At 41.4% G+C, this 26,758-nt stretch overlaps 1 protein-coding gene across 1 annotated transcript in view; it reads left to right on the top strand.

The window, feature by feature from the left end:
• Positions 1-1,532: 1,532 nt before the first annotated feature.
• LOC117525807 (voltage-dependent calcium channel gamma-4 subunit-like) overlaps positions 1,533-26,758 on the top strand; it is a 61,010-nt gene continuing 35,784 nt past the window's right edge. The window contains exons 1-2 of the mRNA XM_034187739.1: positions 1,533-1,981; positions 26,168-26,251. Of these exons, the coding sequence (XP_034043630.1) occupies positions 1,759-1,981; positions 26,168-26,251 (307 nt within the window). The 5' untranslated portion in view covers positions 1,533-1,758. The remainder of the gene's footprint in view (positions 1,982-26,167; positions 26,252-26,758) is intronic.

Below are 26,758 nucleotides of genomic sequence, written 5' to 3'. Positions count from 1 at the left end.
GCATGTTCTCCCCGTACTTGCGTAGGTTCTTTCTGGGCGCTCTGACTTTCTTCCACTTCCAAAGACATGCAGATTCGATGAACTGGAAACTTTAAATTAAACGGAGGGGTGTGACTGAGTTTGTATATGACCCTGCAATACCCTGCCTTTCATCCTATGACTGCTGGGATAGGCTCGACCCCCCCCCCCCACACCCCCCCCCACGTGACCCTTGATTGGAGCAAGCAGGTATAGAAAATGAATAAATGAATAATAATAAAATAATGTGGGTATCTCAGGCTGAAAACAAGGTTTGAATGAAAAATGTTGATGTTACTGAAAAGTGTGTGTGTGTGTGTGTGTGTGTGTGTGTGTGTGTGTGTGTGTGTGTGTGTGTGTGTGTGTGTGTGTGTGTGTGTGTGTGTGTGTGTGTGTGTGTGTGTGTGTGTGTGTGTGTGCGTGTGCGTGTGTGGTCGGGGGTGGGGAAGCTACAACCAGTATATCTTGAGAGTCCATGGTGTGTTTGAAGCCGACAGTGAAAACTACACACAGTAGAACTCATTTTTGAGTTATCGCACATTTCACCCTTATATAAGGATGGCAGAAATAAGTGATATCATCACACATTTTTGCTTGCAGTGGATATCTATAAGCTCCTGTTGAGCATTCTGACATGCGTGGAAGCAGTGAGGTGTCATCTGGGGGAGAATGAGGTGGGCCACCTTGATGGCAGAGGATGGTCTGTCCCAACGTCAGGTTGCAGAATGACTACGCATAGTGCATAGTCTGGTTTCAAGACTCTGGACTCGTTACCAGGAAATTCATGGATATTCCAGAAGACCAGGTCAAGGTAGACACAGAGTTACTATGCCACATCTGGATCTGTACATCTCCCAGTCACCCCTGAGGAATTGCTTTGCTATGGCTCATTCCAACCAGAGTGACTTCCAGTATGCCACAGGTATCAGACTTCCTTGAGGACGAAGGTATAGAGGTAATGGAGTGGCCAGCCAGGTCCCCAGACTTGACCCGATTGAACATTGGAACCTTCTTGGGAGGCGAATTCATGCTTTTGAGCAGTCTCTATGGACAGTTACACAGCTCAGACAGGCCTTTGTTGCTGAATGGCAGGGTATACCCCAGAACTGACAGGATTATCAGGACAATGCCAAATTGATGCTGTTTTGTTATGGTGTAATTTTCACACTTGAGGGCTATAATCTGGATTTGGGTTATTTTGTGGATTTTAATTGTGAGGGAAAACTGCTAAAATACTCAAGATACTCATAAGTATCAAAACAAACATTTATACACAGTTATGTTCGTTCATTAACATAACCTAAAGTTTGTACCTGCTCCTTTAATAAACGTGAGTAGTGTACTCAAATCCAAACCATAATATGAAGCCTCTCACAGAAAGTCTCTTTAATGTTGGTTTGAGGAACGCAGACGCTTCTCATTGGCTGAAGGTGTGGTCTGCTGTGGATGCTGCAGCCTTCATCCGCGCGCTTTAATAAATCATGAAGACTTCTGTGTGCGTGCTGCACACCGACCCTCACAGAAACTTCGACAATGATGGTAAAACTGAAAGAATGAATTTCCAGGGCTGCAAATTACCACCTGTGGCGCAAATCTGACCCGCTGACGGAAAAGACAAAGAACAAAGTGAAGTTTGGAGCGCGAGCTCTGCCTGCTTTGATTGATGGGGGTTTAAACACGCGCGCGGAGCATCGTGCGATCAACGCCGCATGCGTAACTGCCGTGGAGGCTCCAGACGCCATGGCATGGTGTGATCGTGGGGTACAGACTCTGCTGGCCATCGTGGGGGCTTTCGCCGCCTTTAGCCTGATGACCATCGCCATCGGCACCGACTACTGGCTGTACTCGCGGGCTTACATCTGCAACGCCACCAATGTCACCACAGACGAGACCCAGATCCAAACCAAGAAGGTGAAAGGCGACCTGACGCACTCCGGGCTTTGGAGGATCTGTTGTATCGAAGGTAAAAACACCATCTGGCTGTTGCAGGCGATTAGTTAGGAAGGATTCACCAACTTTTTTCACGTCAAGAAAGAATCACATCATCCCGAAATGCTATTCCGACACACGAGGTACATTAAATGGTTTAGTTGGCACCGTCTCTTTTACGTGCGTTAACTTATAAAGCCGGAATCTGTACAGGACGCCGGTGCGCGCAAACGTCGCCATGCGCTTCGTGCGTAATGATGCTTTAAGAAATAAAATCGTTCACTTTGACAGTGAAAAAGGCAAAAATGTGTCACACGTTGGCACAAAAATGACCCCCCCCCCCCCCAAAAAAAAGTTTTTTTTTGATTTTATCCTCTGAGGAGAATTTGTCCCCTTCATTTTAAAAGTGGTCTTTATGTCCTGCAACTCCTTCCGTGATTTTTTAAAATGTTCATCACAATATACTGGCTACAATTACTGAACTGGAAGAGTTTTGTAAAACGACTTTTGATTTAAAAAATTAGTTAAACTCACAATGTCATCTTATTTTCAATGGGGAAGGTTAATATTTGTTTCTTTTCTTTGCTTATCTTTTTTTGCAACTGAGAGATGATCTCTCCTCGGAACAAGATGGAGTCAGAGCAGCTGCATTAGGGCCAAATGAACAGAATAAATAATAGCCAAGCCTCTGGGTGTGTCGGCGAAAGGAAATTACACTTGTCTCTGCGCGCACAATCACACACGTCCCTCTGCCAAGTTGCTTAGAAATATCTGAACCAGAGAGCGGCGCCCTTTGGACTGACTGCTTCATGAAATCCAGTTGATCCGTTTAGGAAGTGTTGTATTTGACTAGTTTTGGGCTGTGCTACGCGTCTGCGTGAGCGAGCAGTCCTTTGTTGTTTGTGCACATCGTGCACGCATGCGCGTGAGTGTTTCATTAAAAGGTAATCAAAGGAATCAGTCAATTGATTGGAGTCTGTAAAACGTCATTAATAGCTGTCAATGCGTCATCAAGTCAGCTTGGCGTGGAACTGTCCACAGCTTGTGGTGCTGAAATATCTTCTCAAAAAAAAAAAAAAAAAAAAACTAATGTTGCATGTCTGAAACATATTTCTGATGGAGAATTTTAATTATGATGGGCGTGGGCAGCTGGGGAAATATTCTATGTAGGACTGTGCAACATTCAAGGACTTTGCAAGGACTTTCAAGGACTGTTGCTGTGAACTTTGTGTTTTTATATTTTTCTTCTTTTGCAGAACAGCTATGAATATTGTGAATCTGCTGTATATATGACCCATTGTTTTTCTTCACATATTTTTCTGAATAATCTTCACAATGAAACAATTTTAGTGTCAAAACAGTGTAGGCTGAAGGAGAGCTTCATTTTGAAACTCTACCTCTAATACGAGGGCTGTCAATAAAGTAACGGTCCTTTTTATTTTTTTCAAAAACTATATGGATTTCATTCATATGTTTTTACGTCAGACATGCTTGAACCCTCGTGCGCATGCGTGAGTTTTTCCACGCCTGTCGGTGACGTCATTCGCCTGTGAGCACTCCTTGTGGGAGGAGTTGTCCAGCCCCTCGTCGGAATTCCTTTGTCTGAGAAGTTGCTGAGAGACTGGCGCTTTGTTTGATCAAAATTTTTTCTAAACCTGTGAGACACATCAAAGTGGACACGGTTCGAAAAATTAAGCTGGTTTTCAGTGAAAATTTTAACAGCTGATGAGAGATTTTGAGGTGATTCTGTCGCTTTAAGGACTTTTCACGGTGCGAGACGTCGCGCAGCGCTCTCAGGCGGCGTCATCAGCCTGTTCAAGCTGAAAACCTCCAAATTTCAGGCTCTATTGATCCAGGACGTCGTGAGAGAACAGATAAGTTTCAGAAGAAGTCGGTTTCAGCATTTTATCCGGATATTCCACTGTTAAAGGAGATTTTTTTAATGAAAGACGTGCGGACGGATCCACGCGTCGGGATGCAGCCGACGCGGTGCGGCGGCACAGGAGAAACACCTCCGTGTTGATAACCATTTGTAAAATCCAGGCGGCTTTTGATGGCTTTCAGTGGAGTGAGTATATGAGAAATTGTTTAACAGGCAGGACATGTTCCAACTTGTCCTTAAGGCTTTCAACAGAGGTGTTTTTCCTGTGGCGGAGCGTCGCGGCGGCTGCGTCCCGACGCGCGGACCAGTCCGCACGTCTTTCATTAAAAAAATCTCCTTTAACAGTGGAATATCCGGATAAAATGCTGAAACCGACTTCTTCTGAAACTTCTCTGTTCTCTCACGACGTCCTGGATCAATAGAACCTGAAATGTGGAGGTTTTCAGCTTGAACAGGCTGACGACGCCGCCTGAGAGCGCTGCACGACGTCTCGCACCGTGGGAAGTCCTTAAAGCGACAGAATCACCTCAAAATCTCTCATCAGCCGTTAAAATTTTCACTGAAAACCAGCTTAATTTTTCGAACCGTGTCCACTTCGATGTGTCTAACAGGTTTAGAAAAAATTTTGATCAAACAACGTGCCAGTCTCTCAGCAACTTCTCAGACAAAGGAATTCCGACGAGGGGCTGGACGACTCCTCCCACAAGGAGTGCTCACAGGCGAATGACGTCACCGACAGGCGTGGAAAAACTCACACATGCGCACGAGGGTTCAAGCATGTCTGACGTAAAAACATATGAATGAAATCCATATAGTTTTTGAAAAAAATAAAAAGGACCGTAACTTTATTGACAGCCCTCGTATTTAGGTTATCTTCACAAAAACAAACAAACAAACAAACAAAGACCCTAGTAAAATGAACAAAACGTAATCTACAAAAATCTGTACATATCACACGTATTCATCAGCTAGAAGGCTGTGATCATGGGGTTTTAAAAATGGTGAATCTTATGACTAGAAAAACAAGCCTGATAAATAGTATTCTTATTCTAACAATATTCATAACCCAAATGTGCTTTTCTGAATGCTGAATGTGAAACGTGTTACACATTCATGTGGAAATTTATATGCAAAATATTGTGCTTAACCTTTCGTATGATACTGTATGAAAGGCAGCATATGTTGTAATGTTACCAGATGTGGGGCTAAGCTAACACAAGTGCAAGTTTCCCTAAGAATGGAGGAACCGCTGGTGTTAGGTGCGCTGTCTCATGGGTAGCAGTGAAAGTCGAGGACATTGATGGACCAGACCCAGACGGCAGAGGCTAGCTGTGGGGGCGTGGAACGTCACCTTGCTGTGTGGGATGGAGCTGGAGCTTGGGCAAGAGATGGAACACTACCAGTTGGATCTGGTGGGCCTTGCCTCCACGCACAGCCTTGGCTCCAGAACCATTCTCCCTGATAGGGATTGGACTTTATTCTTCTCTGTAGTTGCATGGGGTGTGAGGCACCAGGCGGGTGTGGGGATACTCACAAGTCCCTGGCTGAGCACCGCTACATGGGATTTTACCCCGGTAGATGAGAGGGCCACGTCCCTGTGCCATTGGGTGGTGGAGGAGAAAACACTGTTGTTTGTGCGTATGCACCGAACAGCAGTTCAGAGTATTTGGCCTTCTTGGAGTCCCTGACTGGAGTCCTGCATGGGGCTCCAGGGGGGGACTCCATTGTTCTGCTGGGGGACTTCAAAGCATTCGTGGACAATGACAGAGACACCTGGAGAGGCGTGATTGGGAGGAATGGCCTCCTGCTCGAAACCCAAACAGTCATTTGCTATTGAACGTCTATGCTAGTCATGGACTGTAGCGAACACCATGTTTAACCATAGTGATGCTCATAAGTGTACATGGTACCAGAGTACCCTAGGCTGAAGGTCCATGATCGATTTTGTGATCATACTGTCTGACCCGAGGCTGCATGTTCTGGACACTCAGGTGAAGAGAGGGGCAGAGCCGTCAACTCTCAATCTGGTGGTGAATTGGATCAGAGGGTGGGAGAGGACTTTGGACAGACCTGGTAAACTAAAATGGCTAGTGCAGGTAAGATGTTCTTCTGTACTGTGCATATGACAATAAATTTCTTTGAATCTTTGAATCTTGAATCTTTGAACTGCGAACATCTGGAAGAGTCCACTGTCCGACAGATCCTCAACTCATACCTCCGGTAGAGCTTTTCTGGCATTCCTGTGAATGTTGGGGGCATTGAACCAGAATGGGCAATGTTCAAACCTTTCATTGCTGAAGCTGTAGCAGGGAGCTGTGGCCTGAAGGTCTTAGGTGCTTCAAGGGCGGCAACCCTCGAACACCGTGGTGGTCACCAGTGGTCAGGGAAGCCATCCGACTGAAGAAGGATTCCTTCCAGGATACATTATTTCGGAGGACTCCGGAGGCAGTTGCAAGGTACTGAGAGGCCAAAAGGTGGCAGTCTCTGCTGTGGTAGAGGCACAGCAGTGGGTGTGGAAAGAGTTCTGAGTAACCATGGAGAAGGACTTGCAGTCGGAACCAAGGTGCTTCATGGCCCGTGAAGCTCCTCAGGTGCCCATGAAGCACCTCAGGAGAGGAAAACGGGGTACCATCCAAGCTGTATACAATAAGGAAGGGACTCAGTTGCCCTCAACTGAGGAGGTAATCAGGAGTTGGAAGGAACACTTTGAGGAACTCTTGCATCATACTGGAGCACTCTCTGTAAAAGAGGCAGAGCTGGAAGCTGATGGGGGATCATCATCAATTTCCTTGGTGGAAGTCGGTCAGGTAGTCAAACATCTCTGCAGTGGCACAGCCCCGGGAGTTGATGAGGTCCGCCCAGACATGCTGAAGGCTCTGGATGTGAAGGGACTGTCTTGGATGATACATTTCTTCAACACTGCGTGGACTTCTGGGACAGTACTTAAGGAGTGGCAAACTAGGGTGATGGTCCCCATATTTAAGAAAGGGGACCAGAGAGTGTGCGCCAATTACAGGTGTAACACACTACTCAGCTTCCCTGGTAAAGTCTATTTTATTTTGTGGGAAAGGAGGGATCGGCCGATAGTTGAACCTCAGATTGAAGAGGAACAATATGAGTTCCGTCCTGGCCATGGAACAACCAACCAGCTCTTCACACTCACAAGGATCTTGAAAGGTGCCTGGGCGTATATCCATCCAGACTACATGTGTTTTATGGACTTGGAGAAGGCATATGATTGGGTATGATGATTGGAGATGCTGTGGGAGGTGCTGTGGGAGTACGGAGTGAGGGGGTCCCTTCTCAGGGCCATCCAATCTCTGTACTCACAAAGCAAGAGCTGTGTTCAAGTTGTTGGCAGGAAGTTGGTCTCGTTTCTTCCAGGGATGCACCTTGTCATCAATCTTGTTTGTGATATTCATGGACAGGATATCGAGGCATAGTCGGGGAGGAGGGTCTTCAATTTGGTGTGCTCAGGGTCTCATCACTGCTGTTTGCAGATGATGTGGTCCTGTTGACTTCATGGGCTGGGCTTGTGACCTCCAGCACTCATTGGGTCTGTTAGCAGCTGAGTGTGGAGCGGCAGGGATGAGAACCGCACATCTAAAGCTGAGGCCATGGTTCTCAGCAGGAAAATGATGGATTGCAAACTCTACATTGGGAATGAGTTCTTGCCCCAAGTGAAGGAGTTCAAGTACCTTGGGGTCTTTTTCACGAGTGAAAGGACAATGAAGCAGGAGATTGGCCAGACCCAAAAGGCAAAACTCTCGATCTAGTGGTCAGTCTTTGTTCCTACTCTCACCTATGGTCATGAGAGTTTGGTCATGACCGAAAGAACTAGATCGCAGGTACAAGCAGCCAAAATGGATTTCCTCAGGGAGGGTGGCTGATGTCTCCCTTAAGCCCCAGTCACACAGCACTAATAAAGGACACCGAAACCAAAACAAAACAAGAAATCTGGACTTACGTTGACTTTTGGAAACACTGTTTAACCATCGTCCAACTTTGTGCCTGTAGCTGGAGCGCCGGCAGAATTTTCAAACCATTGAAAAATGTGAAAGAATCCTGATGACAAAATCAATTCTTCTGTATTCTGTTGTGCTTTCTGTGTTGACGGTTCCTCATTGTTTGTGTAGGTCCCGTACCATCAGCGTTCCGTTTGATTGTCATCCAACTTCACCGCCCCCCCCCCCCCCCCCCCCCCAGACCCCCCGCCTTTTTAAGCAATTTTCTTTGTTTGCCTCTCACATGCCTGGAAAAGCTCCTCGCCATCTAATCATGTTCCTTTAGGTCCTTCAGACTTTTTTCAGTATAATGGTTCTTGGGAGCATGAGCATGACTCAGACCTTTCAGAGCCCCCAGACCCCCCAGCTTTTAAGCATTTTCCTTATTTTGCCTTTCAGCTTCTGGAGGGGCTCTGCCCCCCATACCCCCCACCTTTTTAAGCATTTTTTATTTTTGCCTTTCAGCTGACCCCCCTAATTACAGCCTTTTCAACCCCCCCTCCCCCATTTTTTTAACGTAGAGGTAAAGTAATATTCAAAGTTTTCAGCTAGCTGACAGTAGGACTGTACAATATAGCCAAATTATTGTATCTCAATATTGTCATATCAATATGATATACAATATGACTATGATTTGACACAAAGTGCAGCAACAGTGAAAATTAAACATTCTTAAACAAAACAGTAATAATACCACACTCATTTTGCACTCATCATAAGGTTAGGATACTGTGCCCTCCAAAAGATACGGAACACTTGGAATTTTACACATTGCAATTTGTTTATGCCATTTTAAATACAAGAAATACAAAACAATAAAGAATAAAAATTTCTAAAATTATCTTCCTCAAATTCAAACTGAAAGCAAATCTCTAAAACTTGATAAAACCTGTAAATAATAATCAGTTTTATTGCCAATTTTCTTCAGACAAGTCAGGGGATGAAAACATGAACATTTCCAAGTCACTGAATATGTCTTGGACTTTATTTACATCAATTATGAAGAAATACAAACGTTTCTTTCACCAAAACATCAAATCTAGGCTTTCATCTCAAATGTACTTTCTGTCAAATTGTAGCTGGACTTTCAGGTCTTCTTTTTAAGAAAATCCTCCTCTACACCACTTCATCAGGAAGCTGGATTTCATATTTTTAATTAATTTATATCAAGTTGTAGAGATTTGCTTTCAGTTTTAGTTAAGGAAGATAATTTTAGAAAATATGTATTTGAAATGGAATAAACAAATTAAAATGTGTGAAATACCAAGTGTTCCAATACTTTTGAGGGCAGCTGAGAAATACTGAGGAGCAGCATCTTACATCTCATATATAGTGCAGCAGATAAGAGAATATTTAGAGTGGAATCCTGCAAATGTCGATACAAACATCAAATTTGGTAGAAATAATCCATAGACATGAACTCTTTTGAAAAAAACTTATTGGCCACTTGAATTTTCAATAGACAGCCAGGTAGGGGTCAATTGAAGAATTACACAGGTGTCAGAATTAAAAGGTGCTCCAATCATATAGAAAGTTCTGTGCTAGGACCAATTTTATTCACTTTATACATGGTTCCCATAGGCAGTATTATTAGACGGCATTGCTTAAATTTTCATTGTTACGCAGATGATACCCAGCTTTATCTATCCATGAAGCCAGAGGACACACACCAATTAGCTAAACTGCAGGGTTGTCTTACAGACATAAAGACATGGATGACCTCTAATTTCCTGCTTTTAAACTCAGATAAAACTGAAGTTATTGTACTTGGCCCCACAAATCTTAGAAACATGGTGTCTAACCAGATCCTTACTCTGGATGGCATTACCCTGACCTCTAGTAATACTGTGAGAAATCTTGGAGTCATTTTTGATCAGGATATGTCATTCAAAGCGCATATTAAACAAATATGTAGGACTGCTTTTTTGCATTTACGCAATATCTCTAAAATTAGAAAGGTCTTGTCTCAGAGTGATGCTGAAAAACTAATTCATGCATTTATTTCCTCTAGGCTGGACTATTGTAATTCATTATTATCAGGTTGTCCTAAAGGTTCCCTGAAAAGCCTTCAGCTAATTTAAAATGCTGCAGCTAGAGTACTAACGGGGACTAGAAGGAGAGAGCATATCTCACCCATATTGGCCTCTCTTCAATGGCTTCCTGTTAATTCTAGAATAGAATTTAAAATTCTTCTTCTTACTTATAAGGTTTTGAATAATCAGGTCCCATCTTATCTTAGGGACCTCATAGTACCATATCACCCCAATAGAGCGCTTCGCTCTCAGACTGCAGGCTTACTTGTAGTTCCTAGGGTTTGTAAGAGTAGAATGGGAGGCAGAGCCTTCAGCTTTCAAGCTCCTCTCCTGTGGAACCAGCTCCCAATTCGGATCAGGGAGACAGACACCCTCTCTACTTTTAAGATTAGGCTTTAAAACTTTCCTTTTTGCTAAAGCTTATAGTTAGGGCTGGATCAGGTGACCCTGAACCATCCCTTAGTTATGCTGCTATAGACTTAAGACTGCTGGGGGGTTCCCACGATGCACTGACTGTTTCTTTCTCTTTTTGCTCTGTATGCACCACTCTGCATTTAATCATTAGTGACTGATCTCTGCTCCCCTCCACAGCATGTCTTTTTCCTGGTTCTCTCCCCTCAGCCCCAACCAGTCCCAGCAGAAGACTGCCCCTCCCTGAGCCTGGTTCTGCTGGAGGTTTCTTCCTGTTAAAAGGGAGTTTTTCCTTCCCACTGTCGCCAAGTGCTTGCTCACAGGGGGTCATTTTGACCATTGGGGTTTTTACGTAATTATTGTATGGCCTTGCCTTACAATATAAAGCGCCTTGGGGCAACTGTTTGTTGTGATTTGGTGCTATATAAATAAAATTGATTGAATTGATTGAAAACTACACCATATTATTTGCCTGATCATAAAGATTCCAAAAAGGTATAGTTTGGACAATCTGTGACTGAATGTTATGGAGTTATGAGGTAAAAGCAGTAAGCATGGTGACAAAGGTCAGCTTCAGTGGAGTTAATCGGGTTTAAAAAAGTAACAGTTTGCATCATGTGTCATGCTTAGTCCATGTTACAAGGTAACACATGTCATAGAATCCAATGCACATTGACCTTGTTTGACCTTTACTTTGGAGACCAATCATTCAGCACTGTCAAAACTATTCCATTTATTAATCCTAATTCACTTGTTACCAAAATTAGAGCAACTCTTCACCTTTTGACTCCTGTACAAACTGAAACTGACCTTTGTCACCATTCTTGTTGTTTTTACCCGAAAACTCCATAACATTCAGTCATATAGATAGCCCAAACTATACCTTTTTGGACTCTTTTTAATCAGACAAGTAATGTGATGTAGTTTTCAATTTGATCAGAGCATTTTAAAATTTTGACCCTGTGTAATTCTTCAACTGACCCCTACCTGGCCACCTATGCATCACTGATTTCAAAATGCAGCTCTTTCAACCAGATGTGTGGTGATGTGTGGTGACATGACATGTCAATCATCTGTGTCCAATCAGATTTCAGGGGAGTCCAGTGCGACCCTGGCCTCCACTCTAGTTCCACCCATGCCAGGATATGTTCAACATTTGACATTTCCTGTTTCACTGTGGACTCAAAATTTGGCATTTACACTTTCAGTCTCAACATACCACTCAATTCCCGTGATATCCTACGAGATCTCGCCTCTTGGGATCCAGGATGTGGTCAACATTTGACATTTCCTATACATACAAAGAAAGAGAGAAAATAATCCAACAATGCATCCATGTACCCGAAAGCGTGTAGGCAGAAGCAAAACATTATAAATGCCTACCCCTTTAACCAAAAATTAAAATTGTACATATGTATATAAAATTATACATATACCTAATACAAGTATAAATTGATCCCTGAACTACAATTTCAAGAACACAAATGTGCAAGCAGCAGTACACCAAAAACAAGATAAAATCAATAAACCTAATTTAACGTTCGATAGCGAGCAATCAAATCAATCAACCAATTTTCTTCTAACATCCTGCTAACAGCCTCCAGACGGCTTACAGTGCAGTGGATTTGTTTTGTGTGTGCGGGCGTGTTTGCATTTGTGTGTGCATGTGTGCATGTGTGTGCACGCGTGTATATGTACATTGGGGCAAAAAAGTATTTCATCAGTCCCTGATTGTGTAAGTTCTCCTACTTAGAAAGATGAAAGAGGTCTGTAATTTTCATCATAGGTAAACTTCAACTGTGAGAGACAAAATGAGAAAAAAATCCAGGAAATCACATTGTAGGATTTTTAAAGAATTTATTTGTAAATTATGGTGGAAAATAAGTATTTGGCCAATAACAAAAGTTCAGCTCGCTACTTTGTAACATAATCTTTGTTGGCAATGATAGAGATCAAACATTTCCTGTAAGTCTTCACCAGGTTTGCACACACTGAAGCTGGTATTTTGGCCCATTCCTCCATGCAGATCTCCTCTAGAGCAGTGATGTTTTGGGGCTGTCACTGGGCAACATGGACTTTCAACTCCCTCAACAAATTTTATATGGGGTTGAGGTCTGGAGACTGGCCTGGCCACTCCAGGACCTTGAAATGCTTTTTACGGAGCCACTCCTTCCTTGCCCGAGCGGTGTGTTTGGGATCATTGTCATGCTGGAAGACCCAGCCACATTGCATCTTCAATGCTCTCACTGATGGAAAGAGGTTTTGGCTTAAAATCTCATGATACATGGCCACGTTCATTCTTCCCTTAACATGGATCAGTCGTCCTGTCCCCTTTGCAGAAAAACAGCTACAAAGCATGATGTTTCCACCCCCATGCTTCACAGTAGGTATGGTGTTCTTGGAATGCAACTCAGCATTCTTCTTCCTCCAAACACGACAAGTTGAGTTTTTACCAAAAAGTTCTATTCTGGTTTCATGTGAGCACATGATATTCTCCTAATCCTTTTCTGGATCATCCATATGCTCTCTTGCAAACTTCAGATGGGCCTGGACATGTACTGGCTTAAGCAGGGGTACACGCCTGGCACTGCAAGATTTGAGTCCCTCTCTGCGTAGTGTGTAGCCTTTGTTACTTTGGTCCCAGCTCTCTGCAGGTCATTCATGAGGTCCCTCCGTGTAGTTCTGGGATTTTTGTTCATCGTTCTCATGATCATGATCATGTCACCCCACGGGATGACATCTTGCGTGGAGCCCCAGATAGAGGGAGATTATCAATGGTTTTGTACGTCTTCCATTTTCTTACAATTGCTCCCACAGTTGATTTATTCACACCAACCTGCTTGACTATTGTAGATTCACTCTTCCCAGCCTGGTGCACATCTACAATTTTCTTCCTGGTGTCCTTCGACAGCTCTTTGGTCTTGGCCATGGTTAAGTTTGCAGTCTGACTGTTTGAGGTTGTGGATAGGTATCTTTTATACAGTTCCAACAGATGCCATTAATACAGGTAACAGGTGGAGGACAGAAGAGCTTCTTAAAGAAGAAGTTACAGGTCTGTGAGAGCCAGAAATCTTGCTTGTTTGTTATTGACCAAATACTTATTTTCCACCATAATTTACAAATAAATTATTTAACCCCTTAACACCCAAATTTATATAGCTGTATATATAAAAAATGTTTTGTGTGTGTTTTTGCGTTTAAGTAAATGGTAAATAATGTTGAGATTATTAATATCACTTTTGCACAAAAACTAGATAGTAATATTGGGTATTCTGGTAATGACTTTATGTTATAATGTTATAATAATGATGATGGTATGTTGCAAATTTGCGACAACAGGCATACAGGTCAATTTGGTAAGTTGCATATTTGAGTCAGAGATTGTAGCATATATGCGACAATGGGCGTTAAGGGGTTAAAAATCCTACAATGTGATTTTCTCGATTTTTTTTTCTCATTTTGTCCCTCATAATTGAAGTGTACCTATGATAAAGTTACAGACCTCTCTCCTCTTTATAAGTAGAAGAACTTAAACAATCAGGGACTGACTAAATACTTTTTTGCCCCACTGTATTTGTGTATAAACTGGCTATGATGTCTAGTAGCTTCTTGGGGATATCATGAATTATTAGGATTTCCCAGAGAACAGACCGATCAACTGAATCAAACACTTTGCCAAAATCAACATAGGCTGCAAAGAACCACTGCTAGCATTAATGCTTGCATTCTTTGAGTACTCACAGGACTACAATGCAGTTGATGGTTCAGTTCTGAAGCCAGACTGTTCTGGTAACTGAGCAGCAAGTAGCTGGAAATGATTCTTATTAAAAATAATTCCTGCAAACACCTTCTCTGGCACAGAGAGCAGTGTAATACCCCTACATTGTTACAGTCCATGCAATCACCTTTTCCTTTCCAGACTGGGGCAACAAGTCCATTCTCCAAGCCTGTAGGGATGATACCTGTCTCTCAGATTGAAGCAAAGATTGTTTGCAAAGCCAGGAGAACAGCATCGCTGCCTGCTCAGCTCCTATGCCACAGTCTCACCAACATTTGGTGGTTCACAGTTGACTGGAGAATGAGCCATATGAACTCTGGTACTGGAGATGTCTGACATCTCAGCAGGAGTATCAGCCTCAAAGTGTCTGGCCCCATGTGACAGTACAGTAGAGGCAACAGTCAGGACTGAACCATCTTCCACCATAAATGCCGTGGGACAAGATGTAGGTCTGGAGGAACAAAGTGCTTTGATTCCTCTGTAAGCAGGTCAAGGGTCAATAGACCACAGATGGTGAGTCATCTGATCACAGATTCCTCTAACAAACACCTTGTTCACTCTCAGGGCCATCACAGCCCAGTTTCTCAGCCTAAATAATGTGGATGTGGCATCACTTTTAATCTTGTTCGTTTTTGTAGTTATACAAATACAGTTACACAGGCACTATTCAACAAGGCAAAGGAATGCACTGTTGTGAACACAATTCTAAATAAAAACAATCAGTAATGTCACTTCAGTTTTTTTGTTGTGGTGTCTTTTGTGATCAAAAGATCATGTTGTAGGTAAAAGAGGAAGTCATTATATTCGGAGACACAACACTCGTTTGTGTGTTTCAGATAAACAGGCACTGTGGCTTGTGTCTTGTAGAAGGAGAAAGAACGTCACAGAAGGTGAGTGACGATGTCAAAAGAGCTTTTTAAAGAGAAACAAAGAGAGGTCTTGTTCTGCAGCCACTCATCCTGAAGTGAAACAAGAACTCTCACTCACCAGTGGCTCATCCTGATTGGTGGATTGGCACTAAAACAATGACGTCTCTGCACAACTGCAAGTAGACAAGTTCTGCAGATTTGTTGTTGTTCAACACTGCTTTTCTTGAAGTATGTGAGCATCTCTGGGATGTAAGGTGTGTGTGTGTGTGTGTGTGTGCATGGATGAGTGTGTGTTTGCCTGAAGAATGCATTTGTAAGATGTCAGAGGCATCCTCTGAGAAGCCGAGCTAGAAATGTGATTCTGGGTTGCCGTGAGGAGGTTGCCATGGTGAAGCTATGCTGAGTAATAAAAGATGGGCTCTACTCACACTCTGGGGAGATTCTCCCCCCACTGAGCTCTGTGTGTATGTGCTTCTGCCTCTCCATCCCCTCCTCATTACCTTCCTAGTCTTTAGTGTATTATTTATTATTAATACTTTCTATTTTTCTATGACATTGTCACCTTTTGTATGACTTCAAAATAAAACTTTTTTTTTTATTTCTGCACCTGGATTTTCTCAGAATTTTACAGTCAGCTAAAACAATCAAACAGAAGCACCTGTGTCACTTTAAATGTACAATACTCTCAAAAAATATGGAGTGGAGATGGTACGTCTATATTAAAGAGGAGTACCGGCATTTTCCAACCTGGGCCTTATTTTTAGAGGTTTTTGGGTTCAGCTTTTTAGTCAGGACAAAAACTATTTTAATCAGTCCAGTACTGAGTAATTACGCTATCACCATCACTGGCTAAACAGCTACACAATGTAGGCCTGTGGGGCAAGCTAAAACCTTCAACGTAAACCACTTCTTGATCCCACCAAAACATCAAAAATGTCATTAGGAATGATTGGTAACATGGAGAGGATCCCAACTGATCTGCATGTTTAACTCTGTAAATGTCTTTAAACTTTAGACTGATTATACAGTTAGTGCCTTACTTTAGCCTCATTTTGTTTGACGCTCCCCATTCAGCACTCAGGACTAAATCATTATAAGTCAGTTGCTACTGAGGGGGTCATTCTTCTGCTTACAATGGGACTGAGCCCCTCATCAGCACGTTTACCACCGCTGAGACTCTCTCAGTGCTCAATGAGAAGCGATGTATTGTGAGTGTTTTTAAGTTGCCCCTTACAATTACATTATGCAGCTCATTAGCCTGTGATGATGTTTGCATTCGAAATGAATAGTGCACTGATTAAAATGGTTTTATTCCTGGTAAAAAGATGAACCTCAAAACATCAAATATAGAGCCCAGGTTAAAAAATATCTGAGTCCCCCCTTTAACAGTATTAAAGTGTTCAATTTTTTAAGCAACACTGTAAGTGTAACTTTAATGTTGAAGTGGTGATATATAAATTGAGGAAAAGTGTTAATTTTAATTTCAGGCAAGTTGAATGAAGATTAAGGATTTTGAGCCATTGCCCGGCTGACAGTGTCATCATTGTGGCCAACTAACAGTTTCAGTAGATACTTGTATGAATTATCACAGTAAAAATAATAATAATAAAACAAAATACACAACTGTTTCCAAAATGCCCCCCCCCCCCCCCCCCCCACACACACACACACACACAAACACAAACTAACTTAAGTTTGCAAAGGGACTGATTCTTGAATATGTCTCACCTACTGATGAACCGGTTATTACAATGTTTTATATTTAAAGACATGCAGGTCAGGTGAATTGGAAACTTTACAGTTGTCCAGGTCTCAATGGGACTAACCTGATTAAATAAAGGTTAAATTAAATTAAATTAAAATTCTCTGGCCTGACATATAGAAGTCAACAAGTGGCCCAGAATCCTGCTGCTGGAGTTCTTATTAAAAAGAGTAAATTTAGTTATATAAATAAATAGCCTTGTTTCATCTGTGTCCTGGTCATGAGAGATCAGACAGTAAGGGCTTGCTACAACCATGCAAAACAGTGAATGGTCTAGTGCCTTCTTACTTGGCAGATCTTTTGAAACCTTATGTGCCTTCTCTTACTCTGTGATCACTGCCTGCTGATTTACTTTGCATTGTTGGGACAAAGGGGGAATTTATGGATTGCAGAACCTTCTTATTTCATGCAATTAAAAAAACAAAATAACGGGCTGCTAACAGTAAGAAAGTCTGACACTGAAAGTCTGAAAACCCACTTTGTATGCTTGAGCTTAGAATTAGCCACTGCTTGCTATTGACTGTTTTTGCAGCGAATATTCACTGTAGGTTTGTTTGAGATTTTTGTAAGTACCTCAAACTCTTTTTACTGGAAACTTTTAACAGTTTAACAATTTGATATGGTTTCTTTGTTAATTTGTTTGAAAATATTTGTTATTTTAAAAAGAATGCAGTTTTATTGGTGACATTTCTTTTGTACTATCACATGATTTTTCATGATTTATATGATTTTATATGCTTTTTGCATCAAACCCTTTGAATGTTGAGATTTATAAATAAATTTAATTGACATGTTATTAAAAATTCCAACAAAGCCTGGTAGCCTTTTCAAAAAATATATAAATGACTTTTTAAATACTGTTGAAATGGGAGCAGTAAGGAATTCATGTTGTTTCTCTTTGGCCTGTGTGACTACAGGTCACTATCCACTATCCATAAATGGTGTGTGACTCATGCGTTTAAGGTTTCATGCAGTCAATATTTGCACCTCATTTGTCAATCAATGAGATCACTGCTGTGCACGTCTCAGATATCGCACAAACACTGCACAGCTTTTCTTGGAATTTGCTTTGCTAAATTTTTCTGTCCCTGTATTTACTTTTATTCCCAACAGTATCTATTCCAGACCAGCCACAACCTCTTAAGTGAAATAGTCGTACCAGGGGACATGGTACGATAAAGTATATAGTCAGGTCCATAAGTAATTACAGTTTTTGTAATTTTGCCTTGTTCAAAACGACAATGGAGTTGAAATAAAAAAATCAAAATCTGCTTGTAAATATGTCGTTTTAATTTGAGGTCATATCTGGGAGCATGTATTGGTGCAGTATATCGCCGCATCCACCACACCGTGGAAACGCCTTTAGTCCTGGATGGCAATCACCTAGACTGAAACCTGTCCTTCTTTTTTCAAATGTAACCATCCATTGGCTGCAGTAAGATGAAACATGGGTGTCCCCTTGGCCTTCTCGAGCCACTGGGATCCTGGACAGTGAGGCACCTATGTGCTGGATCATGTGCAGAGAAATATGTCGCCACCTGGCCAAAATGTCATCACTGATGTTCCCTCACAATGCAAGTGATACTCATCTTAGTATCCCTGAGTAACTGTTCATCTGACTGAAAATCACTACAGGATCATCTGAAGAGATGCTAAAAAGTGCCCTAAGGCACGATGTCTTAGGTCACTTTTAATAACATGACCTAAGACACTTTTTAGCTTCCAAGTCTCACAACCATACAGTGAGACAGGAGGCACCAGGTCTGTAAAGGCTTGGACTTTCAATCTCCTGCAGTCATATTGGCATCACCAAACACTTCTGTCCAGTGACCTCATTACTCTGTAAGCGCTACTGTCTTCTTATGAATACAAACGCTGAAGACCCAGACACAAGAATGCACAGGTTTGACACATTCATGGTACATTTATGTTGATTGAGTCCAGAAGGTCAGTGAAAGCCTTGTTCTTAGTTTTGATCCAGGACAATCGCAAACCTTAAACCTCAACTTTTTTCTTTGGATTTTAATGAATCTATGCATCATTTGCAGATTTGGCAGTAAAACAGGATTACAGAGATATGAAACAGTTCACTGCAGTGTGGAAACGAGAATTCATGCTGCATTGTGGAGTTTATGTTTATAATTTGTCATTTTTGAACACATAGGTCTGCAGTGTGTGTACACTAGGTCTCACAGGCTGCTTAAAAGCAGCGTACAGTGGCAAGAAACACAGATGTGACGTGGCAGCACTGTAGCACAATCAGACGTATTTTAAATTCAGAGTTGAACCTTTTAATATTCATAATGTGCCAATGTTTTATTCTCTTAAAAGTGGAACGGAGCGCTGGCTCTTTGAACAGAAGCTGCATGAGGGCTTGAGGACCTCAGATCCATGTTGGTTGTCCTCAGATGTTTTGTGACTTGGTTTGAGGTGAAAACAGAACAGTTTCGAAATCCTTTGTGGTAGACTACAGTAAAAGTCATTTACAACCGCAATTACAATGAAGTTGGGATGCTGTGTAAAATGTAAATAAAAACAGAATACTGTACAATGATTTGCAAATCCTGTTCCACCAATATTCAATTGAATACACCACAAAGACAAGATATTTAATGCTCAAATGTGCAAATATTTGCTCATTTTGAAATGGATGCTTGCAACACATTTCAAAAAAGTTGGGACAGGGCAACAAAAGACTGGGAAAGTTGATGAATGCTCAAAGAACACCTAATTGGAAACAGATGAGTGTCATGATCGGGTATAAAAGGAGCACCAACAAAAGTCTCAGCCGTTCACAAGCAAAGATGGGGTGAGGATCACCAGTTTGTGAACAACTGCATGAAAAAATAGTTGAACACTTTAAGAACAATGTTTCTCAGTGTTCAATTGCAAAGAATTTAGGGATTCCATCATCTACAGTCCATAATATAATCAGAAGATTCAGAGAATCTGGAGAACTTTCTACACGTAAGCAGCAAGGCCGAAAGCCAACATTGAATGTCCGTGACCTTTGATCCCTCAGGCGGCACTGCATTAAAAGCCAACATCATTGTGTCAAGGATCTTACCGCGTGGGCTCATGAACACTTCAGACAACCACTGTCAGTGAACACAGTTCGTCCCTACATCTACAAGTGCAAGTTAAAACTCTACCATGCAAAGCGAAAGCCATACATCAACAACATCCAGAAACACCGCCGCCTTCTCTGGGCCTGAGTTCATTTGAAATGGACAGACGCAAAGTGGAAAAGTGCTGTGGTCTGATGAGTCCACATTTTAGATTGTTTTTGGAACTCATGGACATCGTGTCCTCTGGACAAAAGAGGAAAAAACCCATCCAGATTGTTACCAGCACAAAGTACAAAAGCCAGCATCTGTGATGATATGGGGGTGTGTTAGTGGCCATGGCATTGGGCAAGTTACACATCTGTGATGGCACCATCAATGCTGAAAGGTATATCCAGGTTTTGGAGCAATATATGGTGCCATCCAAGCAACGTCTTTTTCAGGTACGTCCCTGCTTATTTCAGCAAGACAATGCCAAGCCACATTCTGCACATGTTACAACAGCATGGCTTCGTAGTAAAAGAGTGTGGGTACTTGACTGGCCTGCCTGCAGTCCAGACCTGTCGCCCACTGAAAACGTGTGGCGCATTATGAAGCTCAAAATATGACAACGGAGACCCTGGACTGTTGAACAACTGAAGTCATACATCAAGCAAGAATGGGAAAGAATTCCGCCTACAAAGCTTCAACAATTAGTGTCCTCAGTTCCCAAACGCTTATTGAGTGTTGTTAGAAGGAAAGGTGATGTAACACAGTGGTAAACATACCACTGTCCCAGCTTTTTTGAAACGTGTTGCAGGCATCCATTTCAAAATGAGCAAATATTTGCACAAAAACAAAAAAGTCTATCAGTTTGAACATTAAATAGCTTGTCTTTGTGGTGTATTCAATTGAATATAGGTTGAAGAGGATTTGCAAATGATTGTATTCTGTTTTTATTTACATTTTACACAACATCCCAACTTCATTGGAATTGGGTTGTAATTCCTCCCCTACCCTCCATATTTATTTTGTTGGACATATACAAGCGAATTAAGTGATACACAGCGGCGGAAAGCTCGCTCATGTACAATGAGTCCCAAACAGGAAGTGCCAAATTTTGAGTCCACAATGAAACAGGAAATGTCAAACACTTCCTGGATCGACACTTCCTGGTTTGACAGATGAGATCTCATGGAATCTTATGGGAACTCAGTGACAAGTTCACACTGAAACAGGAAATGCCAAATTTTGAGTCCACAGTGAAACAGGAAACATCAAATGTTGATCACTTCCTGGCATGGGTGGAGCTAGAGCAGAGGTCAGGCTTGCACTGGACTCCCTTGAAATCTGATTGCACACAGATGATTGATATGTCATGGCACGTGCAAAAAAAAAAAAAAAAAAAAAAAAAAAGAAAAAAAAAAGAGCTGCATTTCAATCAATCAATCAATCAACCTTTTTCTTATATAGCGCCAAATCACAACAAACAGTTGCCCCAAGGCGCTCCATATTGTAAGGCAAGGCCATACAATAATTATGAAAAACCCCAACGGTCAAAACGACCCCCTATGAGCAAGCACTTGGCAACAGTGGGAAGGAAAAACTCCCTTTTAACAGGAAGAAACCTCCAGCAGAACCAGGCTCAGGGAGGGGCAGTCTTCTGCTGAGACTGGTTGGGGCTGAGGGAAAAAACCAGGAAAAAGACATGCCGTGAAGGGGGGCAGAGATCGATCACTAATGATTAAATGCAGAGTGATGCATACGGAGCAAAAAGAGAAAGAAACAGTGCATCATGGGAACCCCCCCACAATCTACGTCTAAAGCAGCATAACCAAGGGATGGTCCAGGGTCACCCGATCCAGCCCTAACTATAAGCCTTAGCGAAAAGGAAAGTTTTAAGCCTAATCTTAAAAGTAGAGAGGGTATCTGTCTCCCTGATCTGAATTGGGAGCTGGTTCCACAGGAGAGGAGCCTGAAAGCTGAAGGCTCTGCCTCCCATTCTACTCTTACAAACCCTAGGAACTACAAGTAAGCCCGCAGTCTGAGAGCGAAGCGCTCTAATGGGGTAATATGGTACTACGAGGTCCCTAAGATAAGATGGGACCTGATTATTCAAAACCTTATAAGTAAGAAGAAGAATTTTAAATTCTATTCTAGAATTAACAGGAAGCCAATGAAGAGAGGCCAACACGGGTGAGATATGCTCTCTCCTGCTAGTCCCCGTCAGTACTCTAGCTGCAGCATTCTGAACCAACTGAAGGCTTTTTAGGGAACTTTTAGGACAACCTGATAATAATGAATTACAATAGTCCAGCCTAGAGGAAATAAATGCATGAATTAGTTTTACAGCATCACTCTGAGACAAGACCTTTCTGATTTTAGAGATATTGCGTAAATGCAAAAAGGCAGTCCTACATATCTGTTTAATATGCGCTTTGAATGACATATCCTGATCAAAAATGACTCCAAGATTTCTCACAGTATTACTAGAGATCAGGGAAATGCCATCCAGAGTAACGATCTGGTTAGACACCATGCTTCTAAGATTTGTGGGGCCAAGTACAATAACTTCAGTTTTATCTGAGTTTAAAAGCAGGAAATTAGAGGTCATCCATGTCTTTATGTCTGTAAGACAATCCAGCAGTTTAGCTAATTGGTGTGTATCCTCTGGCTTCATGGATAGATAAAGCTGGGTATCATCTGCGTAACAATGAAAATTTAAGCAATACCGTCTAATAATACTGCGTAAGGGAAGCATGTATAAAGTGAATAAAATTGGTCCTAGCACAGAACCTTGTGGAACTCCATAATTAACTTTAGTCTGTGAAGAAGATTCCCCATTTACATGAACAAACTGTAATCTATTAGACAAATATGATTCAAACCACCGCAGCGCAGTGCCTTTAATACCTATGACATGCTCTAATCTCTGTAATAAAATTTTATGGTCAACAGTATCAAAAGCAGCACTGAGGTCCAACAGAACAAGCACAGAGATAAGTCCACTGTCCGAAGCCATAAGAAGATCATTTGTAACCTTCACTAATGCTGTTTCTGTACTATGATGAATTCTAAAACCTGACTGAAACTCTTCAAATAGACCATTCCTCTGCAGGTGATCAGTTAGCTGTTTTACAACTACCCTCTCAAGAATCTTTGAGAGAAAAGGAAGGTTGGAAATTGGCCTATAATTAGCTAAGATAGCTGGGTCAAGTGATGGCTTTTTAAGTAATGGTTTAATTACTGCCACCTTAAAGGCCTGTGGTACATAACCAACTAACAAAGATAGATTGATCATATTTAAGATTGAAGCATTAAATAATGGTAGGACTTCCTTGAGCAGCCTGGCAGGAATGGGGTCCAATAAACATGCCGATGGTTTGGACGAAGCAACCAATGAAAATAACTCAGACAGAACAACCGGAGAGAAAGAGTCTAACCAAATACCGGCATCACTGAAAGCAGCCAAAGATAACGATACATCTTTGGGATGGTTATGAGTAATTTTTTCTCTAATAGTCAAAATTTTGTTAGCAAAGAAAGTCATGAAGTCATTACTAGTTAAAGTTAATGGAATACTCAGCTCAATAGAGCTCTGACTCTTTGTCAGCCTAGCTACAGTGCTGAAAAGAAACCTGAGGTTATTCTTATTTTCTTCAATTAGTGATGAGTAGAAAGATGTCCTAGCTTTACGGAGGGCTTTTTTATAGAGCAACAAACTCTTTTTCCAGGCTAAGTGAAGATCTTCTAAATTAGTGAGACGCCATTTCCTCTCCAACTTACGGGTTATCTGCTTTAAGCTACGAGTTTGTGAGTTATACCACGGAGTCAGACACTTCTGATTTAAAGCTCTCTTTTTCAGAGGAGCTACAGCATCCAAAGTTGTCTTCAAAGAGGATGTAAAACTATTGACGAGATACTCTAACTCCCTTACAGAGTTTAGGTAGCTACTCTGCTCTGTGTTGGTATATGACATTAGAGAACATAACGAAGGAATCATATCCTTAAACCTAGTTACAGCGCTTTCTGAAAGACTTCTAGTGTAATGAAACTTATTCCCCACTGCAGGGTAGTCCATCAGGGTAAATGTAAATGTTATTAAAAAATGATCAGACAGAAGGGAGTTTTCAGGGAATACTGTTAAGTCTTCTATTTCCATACCATAAGTCAGAACAAGATCTAAGATATGATTAAAGTGGTGGGTGGACTCATTTACTTTTTGAGCAAAGCCGATAGAGTCTAATAATAGATTAAATGCAGTGTTGAGGCTGTCATTCTCAGCATCTGTGTGGATGTTAAAATCGCCCACTATAATTATCTTATCTGAGCTAAGCACTAAGTCAGACAAAAGGTCAGAAAATTCACAGAGAAACTCACAGTAACGACCAGGTGGACGATAGATAATAACAAATAAAACTGGTTTTTGGGACTTCCAATTTGGATGGACAAGACTAAGAGACAAGCTTTCAAATGAATTAAAGCTCTGTCTAGGTTTTTGATTAATTAATAAGCTGGAATGGAAGATTGCTGCTAATCCTCCGCCCCGGCCCGTGCTACGAGCATTCTGACAGTTAGTGTGACTCGGGGGTGTTGACTCATTTAAACTAACATATTCATCCTGCTGTAACCAGGTTTCTGTTAGGCAGAATAAATCAATACGTTGATCAATTATTATATCATTTACCAACAGGGACTTAGAAGAGAGAGACCTAATGTTTAATAGACCACATTTAACTGTTTTAGTCTGTGGTGCAATTGAAGGTGCTATATTATTTTTCTTTTTGAATTTTTATGCTTAAATAGATTTTTGCTGGTTATTGGTGGTCTGGGAGCAGGCACCGTCTCTACGGGGATGGGGTAACGAGGGGATGGCAGGGGGAGAGAAGCTGCAGAGAGGTGTATAAGACCACAGCTCTGCCTCCTGGTCCCAACGCTGGACAGTCACAGTTTGGAGGATCCAAGAAAATTGGCCAGATTTCTAGAAATGAGAGCTGCTCCATCTAAAGTGGGATGGATGCCGTCTCTCCTAACAAGACCAGGTTTTCCCCAGAAGCTTTGCCAATTATCAATGAAGCCCACCTCATTTTTTGGACACCACTCAGACAGCCAGCAATTCAAGGAGAACATGCGGCTAAACATGTCACTCCCGGTCTGATTGGGGAGGGGCCCAGAGAAAACAACAGAGTCGGGTTGCCTTATATAAATACCTGTTTCTCCAGTGATTGTAAACGAGCAGGCAGCTGTTGATTCATGAGATATAAGGTGAAGACACTCAGGCTGAAAGAAATACAGGCAATTTACTCCTCCTCTTTTCTGTATAAAACCTGTGTAACCTCTTAATTTTGCTCTCTGAAGGACTTATTTTTAAATAACCTTCATAATTTTGCTGTCTGAGTGACGCACCAGTGATAAATAAATCTAAAATTATCTTCCTTAAATTCCAAAAAGAAAATCTCTACAACTTGTTGTAAATTAATTAAAAATATAAAATCCAGCTCCCTGATGAAGTGGTGTAGAGGAGGATTTTCTTAAAAAGAAGACCTGATAGTTCAGCTACAATTTGCCAGAAAGTACATCTGAGCTGTAAGCCTAGATTTGATGTTTTCGTGAAAGAAACTTTTGTATTTCTTCATAACTGATGTAAATAAAGTCCTAGACATATTCAGTGACTTGGAAATGTTCATGTTTCCATCCCCTGACTTATCTGAAGAAAACTGGCAATAAAACTGATTATTATTACAAGTATTATCAGGTTTTAGAGATTTGCTTTTAGTCTGAGTTTGAGGAAGATAATTTGAGAAATTTTTATTCTTTATGTTTTTTGTATTTCTTGTATTTGGCATAAACAAATTAAAATGTGTGAAACACCAAGTGTTCCAATACTTTTGGAGGGCACAGTATCCTTATGATGGGTGCAAAATGAGTGTGTTATTATTACTGTTCTGTTTAAGAATTTTTAATGTTCACTGTTGCTGCACTTTGTGTGAAATCATAGTCATATCGTATATCATATTGATATGACAATAATGAGATGTGATTATTTGGCCATATTGTGTAGCCCTACTGTCAATTATATCTGCATTTTAAAAAATGCTTAAAGTGGCAGGGGGATAATAGGGCTGTAATTAGGGGAGTCTGGGAGGTCGACCCCCCCCCAGAAGCTGAAAGGCAAAAAAAAGAAAAATGCTTAAAAAGGCGCGTGGGGGGTCTGAATCTGGAATGTTTTAGCCATGCTAATGTTACCCTGAAGCATTTGCTCAAAAAAAAAGTCTGAAGAACCTAAATGACATGGTTAGATGCTGAAGAGCTTCGCTCGTTCATGTCTGCGACATATACATACAACACCTTTGCCTCAAAATACTAATTTCTTCTCTGCACAGGTGGTTAAATCTCTCTATTACATTCATACTACAGTTCTTTTCGGTTCTTCACAGGTATTAACAAAGGGAGCTGTTTTCGGATCAACCATTTTCCAGAGGATAATGACTACGACACGGACAGCTCTGAGTATATCTTACGTAAGTCAACACAAACACTTCAAACCAGTCAGCACTTAATCCTCCCTTGATTTTTTTCAGCAGCGATGATGTAGTCATCAAAACAGTGCTTAAAGCATCACGACATCTCTATCCATCCTCGATAAAAGCCTGATGTCATGGCAGGAAGTGGAGCTGTGGAGATGATGAAATGTGTTGTAGGACTCATCTTCAGCATCACTTTGCAGAACACCAAATGATGTCTGGATAATTACTTACGAAAAAAGTCCCGTCTCTATTATTGTGTGTGATTATGATGCTTTTTAATGAGTAGATAGAAATCTGGTGCTCACTATGCTGGAAATATTAACCTCCTGAACCTACAGCAGTTTTTACTCCTTTTTCAGCAATTAAACCTTAAGCTATTTTTATGACTTTTTTTTCTAAATATGATTTGCCTCCAGGGATTTTTGGGATTTCCCTGAACTATTAAGTGTCATCTACAGTGACTATAAATAGTAATGCCATGCTGTATTCTGGACGTTTTAC

This window comes from Thalassophryne amazonica, chromosome 15 (assembly GCF_902500255.1).
Source record: "Thalassophryne amazonica chromosome 15, fThaAma1.1, whole genome shotgun sequence".
NCBI classification, from domain to species: Eukaryota; Metazoa; Chordata; class Actinopteri; order Batrachoidiformes; family Batrachoididae; genus Thalassophryne; species Thalassophryne amazonica.
The sequence above is the reverse complement of the archived record's forward strand: the minus strand, read 5'-3'. Positions and strand labels throughout refer to the sequence as shown.